Below are 17,693 nucleotides of genomic sequence, written 5' to 3'. Positions count from 1 at the left end.
TTGAGGGTTCAAAGGAACTTTGTTAGAGGCATAACACTTTGCTACAGACACACATAGGTGGATACCTGAGTCCTTACCTGAGTTAGACAGGTAAGGATAGAAGTGCATAAACACAAAAAGCAAAAGCAAACAAACAAACAAAAAACCATGGGGACTGCAAAAAAATCAGTGTTATATTCAAGTCAAGGTACAGAGGCGTGAAGTAAGTAGGTAGAAAAGACTTCTATTTTCTATAATAGAGAGAAAGAACAAAGGAAGGTATTAACCATCTTTTAGGCCAGTTAAGGAATTTAGAAAGCTTTATTTCTTGGAACTGAGGGGGAAAAAGAAATCCAGGAGAGTAATCAGAAGGCTGTCCTTTGGAAAAGAGGTATACAGATTAACAGGACCAGTAATAAGATAAATGTTTAAATTCATCACTTTCATTATAGCTAAACCATCATTATCATATAGGGCCAAAGTATATTGATCCTTGATTTATAGCTATGAAATGAACAGTATCTGCTATTACTGTTAATATATTTCCCAGAGATTCCAAAAGAAATTCCAGTTCTAAATTTGTCCCCCAAATCTAAGGAGATGCCACCAAAAATATCAAATAGTACTCCCTTACATTACTTCAGGTAATCAGAATAGCTCAACAATTTCAATCTCAGGGGATAGAAAAGAGCCTTTTAAAAAAATTTAAAGGAGAGCAGGGAGAGGGTACAAAAAGCATGATATAGGGTTAAAGTTAATACACTTTTCCTTGTAAATGGCCAGATTGAATATTTTTTGGCTTCTGAGATAATATTCATCATCATAATTTAAAGTATAAAGCAGTCATAACATGTATGTGAAGAACACTATATAAAGCAAAACCAGTGTTAGTCTGGATCCAATAACAATTTACAAAACTAGGCAGCATTTGGCTCTTGGGTCATAATTTGCTGAGCCCAGATATAGGACATGAACATCTTTTTTGTTCAATATCAGAGAACATGCTGACATTCTCTTAGCAAGGACATGAATGGATATGGTAATTATATACACGAATACTTAAACTTTCAAACATATTGTCTCAATATCAAAGAACATATTTACTGTGTCTCATCAAAGAGAACCCTATAATATAGAATCTGTATCCATCTTTCTTTTTAAAACAGGAAAGAAAATTCTAATACTTACTGTAACACTGGTAACTCTGAAGTAATCATTGCTAGACCGGTTGTACCACAATGCAGCAAAAGAATCAACTTCTGTATAATTCAAAATTTTAAAACAACCACAAAGGTAACCCTGTTAATTGGAAAAAAAATATAAGAATTATTAAAAAATAAAGTGATATGCCAGATAAATAGACTACAATCAATCAGTACCTCCAGCAATCTCACTACTTAATATTTACCCAAATAAGTTGAATCCACACAGAAACCTGCACAAGGATGTTTACCTTACCTTTATTCATAATTGCCAAAACTTGGAAACAACCAACATATCCTCTAGTAGTGAATAGAAAAACACACGGTGGTATAGACAACAGAATATTGCTCGGTATTTAAAAGAAAAAAACAACCAAGCCATGAAAAGAAGAGAAATCTTAAATAAATATTACTAAGTGAAAGGAGTCAATCTGAAACGGGTGCATACTGCATGACTTGAATTATACAGTACTCTTGAAGAAACAAATCTATGGAGACAATAGATCAGTGGTTGCAGAATGGTGCAGGCCAGAATGAAAATGAATAGGCAGAGCACAGGGGGTTTTAAGAGCAGTGGAACTTTTATGAATGATACTATAATGATGGATATGTAATATAGCTGTCAAAAACCTGTAGAATATGTCACTGAGTGAATTCTAATTCAAAATCTACAGACTTTGGATGGTAACATCATGTCAATGTAGGTTGTATTCTAACAAAGGTACCACTTTGGTAACTATGTTGATAGTAGGAGAGATTGAGCTGGAGTCAATGGGTACAAGAGAAATCAGTCAGACTTTTGCTCAATTTTAGTATAAATCTTAAAACTGCTCTAAAAAATAGTCACTAAAAAAAGTAAATAATGTATCAGCAGATTAAGGTATCCAATAGATGCTAGCCAATTTATGTCCTGATATCTTAATATTTCTTGTTCCTTAGTCAATGTTTGACCTCACGTAGATTTAAGTGGAAGAGTTCATGTAGATATGCAAATACAGACACAATACCCCCATTTATTAAAACAAGGAATATCTTTGTTAGTCATGTACCATGTTGAAAAGGATGAAGGTAGGGTAATGAAGCAGAATACAACTGCTAACCTAATCATCTCATAGTATAATACTCTGTGTCTCATACATGGTTATTAACTGAATCAAAAGCAAGGATTTAAAGGGCACAGATTATTTCCAATTACATGCAGTTTTATTTGTAAATCACTAGGTCCTATTTCTTTAATCACAGGAATTCACTATCAATGTAATTATATTAACTATATATAATAAAATGTTATTAATTTGAGCCTTATTTTTTATTCCTGAAGATTCTCTTAGCAGTGTATCACACAAACACACAGGCAGGTGATGGTGGTGGTAGGGCACCACAAAATTTGCTAAGCAAATCAATGGTTACAATGACAATAAGATTATTTAAGAAGCTGCTTTTCAACAGTTTCTATTAAATGGTATTCTAACTACACAGAAGTAATATAGTTGTTAACTATTTTTGCTAGAATTATGATTATCACCTATGTTAATGATATCAAATTAAGGATATTAAGAGAAAAAATATCCAATAACATACATAAATATATAATTGAATTATCTTTAATAAAAACATGGAAGCAGTATTCAACCAAGAAAACAACATTTCAGTCTCTCTTCTCAGTGAAACTTAATCTGTGAATGAAGACAGATTTTGTAGCTCTTTCAGGAAGATTGCCAAAACAGATTTAGATCTTTCAAGTTACATAGCAATTTACACTAAAAGATGATCTAAATCACCAGGCAACATAAAGATACTAGAAAAGGTCAGGTGCAGTGGATCACGCCTGTAATCTCAGCAGCTCAGGAGGCTGAGGCAGGAGGATCTCAAGTTCAAAGCCATCCTCAGCAAAAGCAAGGCTCTAAGCAATTCAGTGAGACCTTATCTCTGAACAAAATATAAAATAGGGCTGGAGAAGTGGCTCAGGGGTCATGTGTCCCTGAGTTCAATCCCCAATACCAAAAAAAAAAAAAATTACAAGAAAAGAGAGTGGTAAATCTTTTGATAACATTAATCTAGAAACTCTCAGATATCAAGCATACAAAAAGATACTTTTAACCACCATGTGCTCAGTGGGATGGCGATAAAGTTCATTTGTAACAACAGGTTAGATCACTATTCTACTCTCTCACCTAAATATTTACCCTAAAATGCTATTCTTACAATCTCTTGGTAACACAAACCTAAAAATCAAAAGGAAACAGAGCAGAGTTATTAAGAGTTTGAATTCTGGATCCAAACTGCCTAGGTACTTATAACAAGTATGCTACTTTCTAGCTCTGCAACTGACTATGCCTCAGCATTCTCATCTGGAATAATAAAAGAAGCCATACTTCATATAGTAGCTGTGGAGAGTGACTGTAGGAATACCTCGAACTCTTTAATGAGTATTAATTCTTAGGCACAGGAAGAAGGGGCAGATAGACAAAAGCATAAAAGAATGTAAGCTCCTTAAGGGCAAGAATTGCTCTTTTTACTAATTGCTGTATTTATAATGTCTAAAACCTAGTAAACATGTTTAATTAAAAATGTGTATGTTAGTCATCAGAGAAATACAAATCAAACTACAAGGAAATATTGCCCCACTCCAATCAGAAAGGTTATTATTTTGAAAAGATAAAGAAAGAAGTAGTAAGATAAAAGATAAGTATTGGGGAAGACGCGGAGAAAGGGAATGCTTAGACATTGCTGGTAAGAATAGAAATTCTACAGCCATTATGGAAACAATGTGGATGTTTCCCAAAAAAATTAAAAACAAAACTGTCACACAATCCCAAGAAAATAAAATCAGTATGACATCTGCACTTTTTAATTAACCTAACTGCCCATAAACATGAACTGATAAAGAGAATGCAGTACACATACACAATGAACAGTAGGGTGACTCTACTTCACAATTTCATATTGTATATTGCAAAATACCTATGAGAAAGAATCTTGAATGTTCTCACCACAAACAAGTGATGTTTAAAGTGATAAATACGCTAATTACCCTGAATTGAGCATAACATTTTGTACACATGTACCAAAATATTACAAGGTACCCCATAAATGGGTGGGGGTGGTGTTAAGAAGAGTACACAAAATTAAGGATAAGAACTCCTGGGGCTGGGATTGTGGCTCAGCGATAGAGCGCTCGCCTAGCACGGGTGGGACACGGGTTTGATCCTCAGCACCGTATAAAAATAAAAGCATTGTGTTGTGTCCAGCTACACCAAAAAATAAATATTAAAAAAAAAGAACTCCTATAATTTGGAAAGTAACAAAAGTTATTGGACTTTTCTTTTAAACAAAAACAGTTGAGGAATACATTCCTAGTAACCAATCCACTAAACCCGTGACCCTCAAAGGGGAGGTAAGGGTTTGTACAGGGTTTAAAGGGTCAAAAAATGGAATATAATACATGGAAATGGAACAAGAGAAAGACTGGAAAGTCTCCTCTACAAGTGACCTTAAATACACATAATCACACAACACAGATGAATATTCCTCAATTAAAGGAAAATGAAAGCAAAAAATAAGACAGGTCCAAAGAGCTCTGAACTGTTTTGTTACTCCATGATAGCCATACCTTTTCCCAAAAATGCTGTCTACACAATATTTTAGCTACAAACACTCAAAACACACTAGTCACATTTTTCTTTAATTCTTATAAATTTCTGATGGCTATTTTTTTAAATTTCTGATGGCTATATGCCATCAGAATCCGTAAACAGTTTAAGAAATGAATGAATCTGCATTAAAGTGCAACAAAATTCATCATCTCTAGTCATAGTCTCCCATCACAAAAGAGAGACTCCGGAGATACACAAAACCAAATAAATTTATAGGAGTAAACAGTAACTCAGCAGTCAAACAGAACCGGAAGTAACATAAGCAGCGTGAAAAAGCAAGGAAGAAAAGGAGTACAAACAATAAAGGACAGCCTAAATATACAGGAAGACCTAAAGGCATCAGAAAAATGGTCAAATAAAGAACTCAAGGAATACCTTAGACAGATGGACATGAGACAGCAAATTCAAACAATGAAATAACACATTGAAAAGGAATTACATAAACAGATAAAAGAAGCAAATAAGCAACTTTACCAGGAGATAGAGATTATAAAAAAAAATCAAATAATAATCCTAGAAATGAAGAAAACTATAAACCAAATTATAAACTCAAATGAGAGTATCACTAACAGAGTGGAACAAGTAGAAGCCAGAACGTCAGACAATGAAGACAAAATATATCGTCTTGAAAAGAGTCCAGCCAACTCAAAAAGACTGGTAAGAAACCACGAGAAAAATATCCAAGAGACATGGGATAACATAAAAAAAACAAACTTAAGAGTCATCGGGATAGAGGAAGGTATAGAGGTCCAAAACAAAGAAATGAGCAATCTGTTGAATGAAATAATTTTAGAAAACTTTCCAGATATAAAAAAGGAAACAGATGTACAAATTTTAGATGCATACAGGACACCGAGCATACAAAATCACAGTAGACCAACACCAAGACACATTGTTATGAAGATATCCAATATACAGAACAAAGAGACAATGTTAAAAGCTACAAGAGAAAGGAAGCAGATTACATTCAGGGGTAAACCAATAAGGTTAACGGAGGATTTTTCATCACAGACACTGAAAGTGAGAAGATCCTGGAACAACGTATTTCAAACACTGAAAGACAATGGATGCCAACCAAGAATTTTGTATCCAGCAAAATTAAGCTTCAGGTATGACAACGAAATAAAAATCTTTCATGATAAACAAAAGTTTAAAAAATTTGCAGCCAGAAAACCAGCAATGCAAAGCATCTTGAGCAAAACACTACACGAGGAAGAAACGAAAAACAATAACCAAAACCAACAGTGGGAAGTACCTGAGTAAAGCGGTGGGGGGGGCGGGGAAGAGGAGGAGCTAATCATGGAGAAAGAAACCAAATTAAAAAAAAAAAAAAAGAAAAGATAAATTATCAAACATGGCTGGAAGTACGAACCATATATCAATAGTAACCCTAAACGTTAATGGCTTAAACTCACCAATAAAGTGACATAGGCTGGTAACATGGATTAAAAAAACAAATCCAACAATATGCTGCCTCCAGGAGACACATCTGATTGGAAAAGACATACACAGGCTGAAGGTGAAAGGTTGGGAAAAATCATACCACGCACAAGGTCCTCGGAAGCAAGCAGGAGTGGCCATCCTCATATCGAATAAAATCGACTTCAAGACTAAGTTAATCAAAAGGGATAAGGAAGGACATTATATACTATTAAAAGGAACCATTCATCAACAAGACATAACAATTATCAATATTTATGCACCAAATAATGGTGCTGTAACGTTCATAAAACAAACTCTCCTCAAGTTCAAGAATCAAATAGACAACAACACAATGATTATGGGTGACTTCAACACACCTCTCTCACCATTGGACAGATCCTCCAAACAAAAGTTGAATAAAGAAACTATAGAACTCAATAACACAATCAAAAACCTAGACTTAACTGACATTTATAGAATATATCAACCATCATCAAGTGGATATACTTTTTTCTCACCAGCACATGGATCCTTCTCAAAAATAGACCATATATTATGCCATAGGGCAACCCTTAGTAAATATAAAGGTGTGGAGATAATACCATGCACTTTATCTGATCATAATGGAATGAAACTGGAAATCAATGATAAAAGAAGAAAGGAAAAATCCTACATCACTTGGAAAATGAACAATATGTTACTGAATGATCAATGGGTTACAGAAGACATAAAGGAGGAAATCAAAAAATTCTTGGAGATAAATGAAAATACAGACACAACATATCAAAATCTATGGGACACAATGAAAGCAGTTTTAAGAGGGAAATTCATTGCCTGGAGGTCATTCCTCCAAAAAAGAAAAAAAACAACAAATAAATGAGCTCACACTTCATCTCAAATCCCTAGAAAAGGAAGCGCAAAACAACAGAAAATGTAGCAGAAGGCAAGAAATAATTAAAATCAGAGCGGAAATCAACGAAATTGAAACAAAAGAAACTATTGAAAAAATTGACAAAACTAAAAGTTGGTTTTTCGAAAAAATTAATAAGATCGACAGACTCTTAGCCATGCTAACGAAGAGAAGAAGGAGAGAGAACTCAAATTACTAATATACGGGATGAAAAAGGATTTCATTTCTATTTCAATGGATGAAATAGAAGAAGCCATCAAAAGACTACCAACCAAGAAAAGCCCAGGACTGGATGGATATATAGCGGAGTTTTACAAAACCTTTAAAGAAAAATTAATACCAATACTTTTCAAGTTATTTCAGGAAATAGAAAAAGAGGGAGCTCTTCCAAATTCATTCTACGAGGCAAACATCACCCTGATTCCGAAACCAGACAAAGACACCTCAAAGAAAGAAAACTACAGACCAATATCTCTAATGAACCTAGATGCAAAAATCCTCAATAAAATTTTGGCGAATCAGATACAAAAACATATCAAAAAAATTGTGCACCATGATCAAGTAGGATTCATCCCTGGGATGCAAGGCTGGTTCAATATACGGAAATCAATAAATGTTATTCACCACATCAATAGACATAAAGATAAGCTGTCTTGATCTATAAATCCCCCATGTGACTGATCAAAAATAAAATGTTATTGATTGAATTGCTGAATTTAAAGTACATTACACATATCAGTTTTTAAATAGCAAATAAGTTGAGAATGAAACCCCTGGGCTGGGGTTGGCTTAGCGGTAGGTAGAGTGCTTGCATAGCACGTGCACGGCCCTGAGTTTGATCCTTAACACCACTTAAAAATAAATAAACAAAGATATTGCGTCCACCTACAATTAAAAAATAAATATTAAGAAAAGAATGAACCCAACTTGCCTTATACTAAATTACCTCACAGTAAATATGAAAGAATACATACAAATAAAAAACTTACAGAAATGTCAAAAGTACTTGAGTTTATATTTCCACAAGCTTCTTAAGAAAAAATGTCTTATGGTTTTTAAAAATTAAATTTCCCCAAATTCAAACACTACCATCACCACCAACACTAACCTCCCCTCAGCAAAAAAAAAAAAAAAAAATTTTACAAGCTTTTTAATATTTCACTAATGAACTTACCTACTCATACAAATGAAAATTGTCTGGCAACTAAGAGTTTCATCAAGAAACGTCTATTAAATAAATAAACAGAAATGTCTATCATAGATGTAGAAACTATATAAGCAGAACAATATAAACATTCAAATTATATCCTTGGCTAAAACAAATAAACATCTACCGTTAAAGCAATTCTGGAAGGAAAAAAAAAACTGAGAAAATGTATTCTTAAAATATAACCACAAAAAAAATTCCTTACCAAAATCTGCATAACCAAGATTTTCATATATAAATTATTTCAAAAGTACAAAAACAACCACTACCATATTTCCATGGCCCTAAAAAAACACCCCACTAAATTTAACAATAATACATGGTTATCCAAAAATAAAATGTATTAAATAAGATTCTCTTATAATTTATAATACAAGCTTTAAAAAGGTTAATTGACACCCTTTCTACACAATCACTACCTTCATCTTCAATTAACTCAGTTTTACAAGATTAATTTGCAAAAATAGCTTTATAATGTTAATTATTCTGCCAAAACAAGAACATTGTAATAAACCTCTCTTAACCCAACACCTATGTTTGCATTCTCTGGACTAGGAATAAATCTGTAGTCTCCAGGAAACATTCTAAAGTAATTTTCTATGAGCTACAGTCTCACAAGAATAAGGGGAGGGGACAATCATTAAAAAACAGGATCATATTTTTTTGGCCACCTCCATCATGTAAACTTCCAATGGGGTTGGGGGGGGTGTTAAAATTTGCTAAATGCCAAAAGAATGACAATAATGTTATCCCAAAATGTTTAAAATATGACAACTAATCTTAAGGAACTTAAAACTCACTAAAACAGAAAAAAATACAGTCTGTGATAAGTAAACTAAGTTTTGTAAGGGAAGAAAATGTACCTATTGTTTGACACACTAAATGAAAAAAACTTTGAGACCATGATGTGAAAGAAATGAGTTAATAAATCTTACATATAACTTTAAAAAAATGAAGTCCAAGCCAGGTGTGGTGGCACACACCAGTAATCCCAGCAATTCTGGAGACTGAGGCAAGAGGATCACAAGTTCAAAGCCAGCCTCAGCAATTTATCAAGGCACTAAGTAACTTAGCGTGATCCTGTCTCAACATAAAACACTAAAACGGGGGTGGGGAGCCTGGGGATGTTGCTCAGTGATTAAGCATCCTGGATTCAAACCCTGGTACCAAATAAGAAAGAAAAAATGAAGTCCTAGAAAAATCTGAGCTATAATGGATTCTAACCTGTAAAATAGGAGAACGAAGAATCCATATAGATATAAATGGATAATTGAATAAAAATAAATGAGGGAGAAGAGGAAATTCTTCTTCATCACAGATTTTAAAAGTATAGAAGGAATGAAATAAATGTGAATATTATCACTGGATATGCAACAATAACTTTTTCAGATGAGGATCATTAATGGGTACTAAAAACTGATGAGCAAAAGTATAGTAAGAAATTTATGCATAATAAAAAGGTATCTCACAAGATACTCATTAATTATAAAAGGAAAAATAAGTAATGTTACAATGGAGAACCTAGCAGATTCCTTCCAAGTGATTAAAAATTATCACTACTAATAGTGATAAGTATCCAAAAGGGTACCCTACTCGTATCACAGATACTCCATTTCTGTGATATCACGGCCAAACTGCATAATCTTGATTTAATCACAACCATAATCAGATAAACCAAATTAAGAACATTCTATAAAATAACTGGCCAAAGGTCATTAACACTTAGAAAACCTGAGAAACTGTCCCAGGTAAGAGCAGAGATGTGGCAACTACGCACAATGTGATCCTACACTGCATTATGGACCAAAAAAAAAGAATATTAACAAGAATGAATTATTAGAAGTAAAATTTAAATAAGGTCTGTATATTAAATTATCAGGTTAGTTAATTTTCAGGTTTTAATATTTGTGCTCTGGTTATATAAGATATTGGCATTTGGGGAAGATAAAGGATAACAGGGAAACCTCTCTACTATTTTTACAACTTTATTATAAAAAGTAATTTTTAAAAGGGTATCTTAGGGAAAACAGAGGGAAGACCAATAGGAAAATAGAAGAAAAAACAGTAGAGTACAGGAAGGGATCAAAGCAAGGGAGAACAGGAGGAAGGAAAGGAGAGAAAGAGGTACTTGAAAATGACATGGACCAAATTATACTTCCTGCATGTGTGAATATATCATAATAAATCCTACTTTTAGGTATAATTATAATGTATCAATTAAAAATAAACAGAGATGAGACCAGTGGAATAAAGGACTGGGATCAGGAGGAAGAAGAAGGGGAAGAAAAAAAGAGAAAAAAGGAAAGTACTAGAGAATGAAATTGATCCAACTGTTCTGTGCATATATGAGTATGTCACAAGGAACCCAACTATTACGTGTAATTATAATACACCAATAAAACATTTTTTTAAAAGACTGAATTATTTCAGGAGTAAAGAAGAAAAAAAGAAGAAAAACTCAAACTAACTCCCACACTATACACTAAAACACAACTCAAAGATCCAAGAACATGAAGTAAAAAAAATTGGTGATGTATTTCATCAAATGACCTTTCAACTTTCTTCCTATGGTTCAAAACATTTCTTTTCTTGGTAATTCACTTATTAAACTTGGGCATCAGTGCTATCTAGGTTCCCCACTCTTACCCCTACCCAATATAATTTCTATCTCTTGCAGGTCAAAACTACAAATACTAATCACTATAATTAAATTGCACTTAAAACAAAACTATCTGCATATCCTACAGAGTATGACAAGAACATACTAAACAATAAAATTCCAAAAGTCCTTGTCATAAAAAACAAATCAACTGTTGAAACCAATGATATTTTTACATGCCTGAAAATGCCAATACATGTTCAATCTCATTGCAAAAATTAATAACCAACGAATGGTAAAAGTCAGAGTCTACAACAAGGGGAGTAGAGTTCTTTTTTATTTTATGTTATACTTTGAATATCCAAGGCCTTCCCTTGAATTAGTTTCCAAAGTTTTGCCATAACAAAGTACCATGAATTGGATGGCTTTAAACAACATAAATTTATTATCACATAGTTCTGAAGGTTAGAAGTCTAAAATCAAAGTGTTGGTAGAGCCAAAACTTCCTCTGAAGACTCTATGGGAGGATCTCTAGTCATACCACACTCTTTTAGCTTCTGATAACCCCAGGCATTCCTTGGGTGTTTTTCTTTCCTTCTTTTTCTTTTGGGGGGTGGTGGTGGGGTAAACTACAGATTTAATCCAGTGCACTTAACCACTGACCACATCCCCAGCCCTTTTTTTATTTTGAGACAGTGTCTTGCTAAGTTGCTCAGTGCCTTGCTAAATTGCTGGAGCTAGCTTTGAACTTGGGATCTTCCTGCCTCAGCCCTCAGAGTCACTGGGATTACAGGCATGCGTCATGACAGCCAGCTATTTTGATTTTTGATAAGGGTGGGCATTGTACATGGAGCTCATGATAAAATGCTCCACGAAGGTTGAAGGTACAGCTTAGTGGTAGAGTGCTTTTGCTCTTATCTAGCATGCACAAGACCCTGGGTTCAAACCCCTGCAGAGAACAGTGAAGAGCAAAGCCCACCTCACTTCCCTGTGCCTCTTGGCATTCCCATTCCTGGGAAGAGACCAAAGGCCTCCACCTTTGGACTTTATTGCCCCTCTGTGCATGGGTAATTTTTCTTTTTTTTGTTCTAGGGAAAAGAGATTTCTCTGAAGAAGAGTCCAAGGGGTTCCCAGAGAGAAGGGAAAGTTCAACTTAGGATCAGTGGGGGGTTCTTGGCATACACACACACACACACCCTTCTTCCTTATTTCTAGGTCTCTCTTTTTTTTTTTTTTTTTTAAGAGAGAGAGGTAGAGAGAGGTAGAGGGAGAAAATTTTAATATTTATTTTTTAGTTATCGGTGGGCACAACATCTTTGTTTGTATGTGGTGCTGGGGATCGAACCCGGGCCGCACGCATGTCAGGCGAGCGCGCTACTGCTTGAGCCACATCCCCAGCCCATTTCTAGGTCTCTTAATATTTAAAATGTTATATTCACTGAATAAAGTGCCAAGATCTTTTCTTCAAAAATATTCTACAGTATTTACTGGATAACACGTATTTATAAAACTATCTCGTTTTATAATTATACATTGATATTTTCAGTTTTATGGGTAGGTCAAGGTTTTGGACATCATTGTATAAAAACACCTCAACTACCAAAACATAGCTGGAAACTAGGAGAAACATTCTCAAACATTCTAAGTTCACTTAGTTACCCACTACCTATCCCAAGCCATACTCTCATTTGCTCTCTCCACCTCCATGTGTATGCCACTTTCTAATCTTACTCATTTACAGGCTACCTATCACTGTTTCTCACATTCAGTGAAGGTATCTGCATCTTCATCAGATTTCTCTCCTCCCACATGTCTTCCTACCATGGGCAACATCTATTTAATCCCAAGTCTCAAGGTTCTCATACCTTTTCAATTCAAAAGACACATTCACACAGTCTCTGGATTTTAAGTGTTTTGAACCAATCTCACTCATTTATCCAATATTCACAGTCTTTCTCATGCTGCATTACCATTATATCTGCTCCTCAATTTCACATACACAGCCTAATGCTCACTCCTGCCATTGTCTATTGTTCATTCCTTGTCTCATTTCCTTAATAAGCCTACATACGCGTGTTTACCTAGAATATTTACTCACCAACACTTTTAACACCTGCTCATTCTATATGTCCTATTAGGTAAAGTCTAAGCCTTACATAATCCCACACTTTTCTTACATCCCAGACTATTGGGCTGTGTTAGAAAAGGATCCCAGAACCATGAAAACTGATACCACTACAAACTTATCTCTCACCATGCACAAAAGTTAACTCAAAATGGATCAGGGATCTAGGAATTAAACCAGAGACTCTGCGTCTAATAGAAGAAAAGATAGGCCCTAATCTCCATCACATGGGGTTAGGCCCCAACTTCCTTAATAACACGCCTATTGCACAAGAATTAAAACCAAGAATCAACAAATGGGATGGATTCAAACTAAAAAGTTTTTTCTCAGCAAAAAAAAATAATATGTGAGGTGAATAGGGAGCCTACATCCTGGGAACAAATTTTTACCCCTCACACATCAGATAGAGCTCTAATCTCTAGGGTATATTAAGAGGCCAACAAGCACCAAGAAAAACCCCAAATAATCCAGTCAATAAATGGGCCAAGGACCTGAACAGACACTTCTCAGAAGAAGATATACATTCAAATATACAAAAAAATGTTCATCATCTCTAGCAATCAGAGCAAATTAAACTAATCTAAAATACCATCTCACTCCAGTAAGAGTGGCAGCCATTATGAAGACAAACAACAAGTGCTGACGAGGATGCGGGAGGAAAAAGGTACACTCATACCCTGCTGGTGGGACTGCGAATTGGTGCAGCCAATTTGGAAAGCAGTATGGAGAATCCTTGGAAAACTGGAAATGGAACCCCATTTGACCCCTTTTCCTTTCTCGGACTATACCCAAAAAGACCTAAAAACAGCATAATACAGGGACACAGCCACATCAATGTTTATAGCAGCACAATTTACAATAGTTAAACTGTGGAGCCAACCTACATGTCCTTCAGTGATGAATGGATAAAAAAAAAAAATGTGGCATTTATACATAATAGAATATTACTCAGCAATAAAAAAGAATAAGATCATGGCATTTGCAGGGAAATGGATGGCATTAGAGAAGATTATGCTAAATGAAGTTAGCCAATCCCAAAAAAACAAATGCCAAATATCTTCTCTGATAAAGAGGGGTGACTCAAGATGGAGTTGGGAGGGAGAGCAAGGGAGGAAGATTACTCTAGATAGGGAATAGGGGTGGGAGGGAAAGGGAGGGAGAATGTGAATAGCATGGATGGTGAAAGAAGACCCTCATCAAAATACAAAATACATGTATGAAGATGTGAATTTGGTGTTAACATGCCTTATATATAATCAGTGATATGATACATTATGGTATAATGGTGTATTAAGAATTATAATGCAAAAATAAATTAAAAATTTTAAAAAAACAATTTCAGGTGGAATCTTAATACTGTTAAGCACTCTTTTTGTTTGTTGATGGTTCACTCTCTGGTTCTATTCAACAACTATTCAAAAATTTCACTACTCTTATTCTTTGACCAACTTTAATTCAATCAATAAAAATAACTTATTAGTTAGAAATTATCTGCTCAATTTTTTTCCCTCTCTCTCACTCGTTCCTTACCCTTCAATACTCTTTCAGGAAACAAGATATCCTTCTTGCAACATTCCCCCTTGTCAATACTTCATTCTTTACTCCTTCCCAAAGCCTATAAACCACTCAACTGTCCCTATCAGATAAAACATATAAAGACTGTTACTTCCTATTCCTTGACAGGAACCACACTCTTGTTTTCCTTGCTTTCATAAAAGCAGCTTCCATCTCCTTTTTCATTCCCTCTAGTTAAAAAACAACAACAACAAAAAAAAAAAAAAATCTTACTTATACACAAGTTTCCACTGAAATTACTCTTTGGAGAAAAAGAAATCAGGAATTGTTTCCTGATTATTTCAAGATATTGAGGAATTATTATTGATGGTTTAGGTGTTTCTTAAGAGTTTTCTTTTAGAGAAATATATACTAAAATCATGTGGCTTCGCTTGAAGAAAGGTGTATAGATTAAACAGTACTAATTCATGAGCTGCTAAACTCCATAAAAGGTACTTAAGGGACACTCCATAATAAGTACATAAGGGGAAACTATACAATTCCATCTACTTTGGCTGAAATTTTTCATAATAAAAAATTACTGCTGTTACTACTAACAATAAAACTGCAAATCACATCAGAATACTCATTTTTGAATGGATTTGGTTTTTAACCAAAACAGAAAATTACTAAACCTCCTGAGTTTGGGAAATATTCCCTTCCCCTCAACTGTAGGGCACGTCACATCAGAGAAATATAAACTTATGATGGAGAAAAGGAAACCTAACTTGCAGACTGATGCTCACTTCCTGGTCTTGGGGTCCCACATGGCTAAAATGGCGCCTGGCGATCAGCCAGAAGGCTTTATCGTGGGTTGTGACGAAAAATTGGACCACCTCTAGGATAAGCTCAGAACACTTCCGTCCTCCTGGACAGCTCATGTATCCCCTTACTGCCTGTAGAATGGGTGTACACGTGAACTCTCCTCACCCTGCTGATCTTTATCCTGATTAGCTCCTGTGCCTTATATTAGCTGTGTGTGCTTCCTCAGTAAAGGAGCTCCAGCCTTGACTGGTCTCCCTGATGCGTCTGATTGTCCTCTGGTGAGGGAGGGCTGACCTCTGGCGGTCAGTTGGCCCTCTCCTTTCTTGGCTTGTCCTGGCTTGGGCATGTTCTCCCTCTCTCTCTCCTGCAGGTCGGGAGGGAACGAAGACTAAAAACCCCCGACACTCAACTTCCCAAGTAACCCCCAATCCTCAAGCATCAGTAAACTGCTTTCAATAACCATATGTGATACATCTTTTAAATTAAGTAGTATAAAGGTTCTTAGTGCTAATTTATAAGTATTTAATGATTTCCAAAATCTTTTATTTTAGATCCTGGGTTCACTATTGACTCCTGTACACATTTTCTCAGATGCAGCCTTATAGTCTTGGTGGTGACCAGAAACTAAGCCACTTTTCTCAACTGTATCCTATCTCCCTGCCCTCCCCAAATTAATTTAATTAAAAAATTAGATTAGGGTTTTGTTTTCAAATTACTAATTTCATCTCATTTAATCATATAGTCACCCAAGTGGGAAATCTCCAACCCTTAAATCAGCCATGATTTCCCCTTCTACTTCACCAAATACTGCTGGTTTCACCATTAAAATGTAGTATAAATCCATCTCTTCTCTAATATTATTCAGACTGCCCTAAAAAGGTCCCTTCTGTCCCCGGGTATTTCAGTAGTCTCCAATTTCTCTTGCTTGTCTTAATTCAACCTTCCTCCCTACAGCCAGTAATTTAAAATAATAATTTAGTCAAACAAGCTCCCAGTTTAAAATCTTTAAATTTTAAACTGTATTATCATTTCTAAAATAAAATTCAAATTTCTAAACATAACAGTCCAAAAATTTAACAACTGAATCCTCCCCAGCTTCACCTTCAATCTCTCATAGTATTGTAATTTATGTCTTGGGGGGATGGGGGAGTGTATCGCCCTGGTGATTGAACCCAGAGCCTTGTGCATTTAAGGCAAGCACTCTACCAACTAAGTTATGTCCCCAGCCCACTGTCTTTTAATTACCAAACTACTTTAGTTCACTGCAAGCACTTTCATGGTTTACACTGTCACGTCTTTGCTCAAAAATCATTTCCTCCCTGAAATAGTTGCATGTTCACTTCAAACAGTATCATTCAATAAAGTCTTGAATAAGGGAATCAACAAAAACTGAAAAACTTATGAGTTTATATACAAAAAAACTGGTTAAAATATTAGAAAATCAGAATTCCATCCAAAATAACAATACAAGTATTTAAAAAAATACAAGTATTTAAAAAAAAAACTTATATACAAGGGCTGGAGTTGTGGCTCAGTAGATCACTTGCCTAGCATGTGCGAGGCACTGAGTTCAATTCTCAGCACCACATATAAATAAATAATAAATAAAGGTCCACCGACAACTAAAAAATAAAATTAAAAAAAACTTAGGTATAAAACATTAGCAGCAAATGTATTTTTTTAAAAGCATGTTGGACTTTATTAAAATTAAAAACTTTCCTACCTGAAAAAAATTGTTAAGAGAAAAGACATCATTCACCAAAGGAGGTATTTAGATAGTAAATAATCATATTAAAAGATGCCCAAATCATTAATCAATAATAGAATGCAAATTAAAACCACGAAGATACCTATGGATAACACTATTCCTATTAGAATGGGGTGTTTTTTCCTTTTTTTTTTTTTTTTTTTTTGGTTCTTCTTAGTTATGCATGACAATAGAATTCATTTTTTATAAAATTATACAAGCATGGGATACATCTTGTTCTAATTAAGACCCCAATCTTGTGAGTGAACAACTTGGTGGGATTCACTTAGATATTTTCGTTTTCTATTCTCTTTTTTTCTCATGTTTTATTAAATTTATTCGGTGTTTTCTATTCCTAACCCTCCCTTCCTTTTGTTTCCCTTTTTATGTTGGACTCTCTTAAATCCACTCAACTTCTCTTCTTCCTCTAACCCTTTATTTTGGTTTAGCTTCCACATACCAGCGAAAACATTCAACCTTTGGATTTTATGGCCTCTGTTATGTTTTAGGTATTATGTCCCCCAAAA

The 17,693-nt window shown here is 34.7% G+C and overlaps 1 protein-coding gene across 2 annotated transcripts in view; it reads right to left on the bottom strand.

Moving 5' to 3' along the window:
* Stag1 (STAG1 cohesin complex component) overlaps window positions 1-17,693 on the bottom strand; it is a 362,710-nt gene that overhangs the window by 258,112 nt on the left and 86,905 nt on the right. For both annotated transcript variants that reach the window (XM_076867213.2, XM_076867214.2), the window contains exon 2: window positions 1,168-1,278. In XM_076867213.2, coding sequence (XP_076723328.1) covers window positions 1,168-1,196 — 29 coding nt within the window. In that variant the 5' untranslated portion in view covers window positions 1,197-1,278. The remainder of the gene's footprint in view (window positions 1-1,167; window positions 1,279-17,693) is intronic.

Source organism: Callospermophilus lateralis, chromosome 10, assembly GCF_048772815.1.
Source record: "Callospermophilus lateralis isolate mCalLat2 chromosome 10, mCalLat2.hap1, whole genome shotgun sequence".
NCBI classification, from domain to species: Eukaryota; Metazoa; Chordata; class Mammalia; order Rodentia; family Sciuridae; genus Callospermophilus; species Callospermophilus lateralis.
Note: the sequence above shows the minus strand (reverse complement) of the source record. Positions and strands in the feature narration are given on the sequence as shown.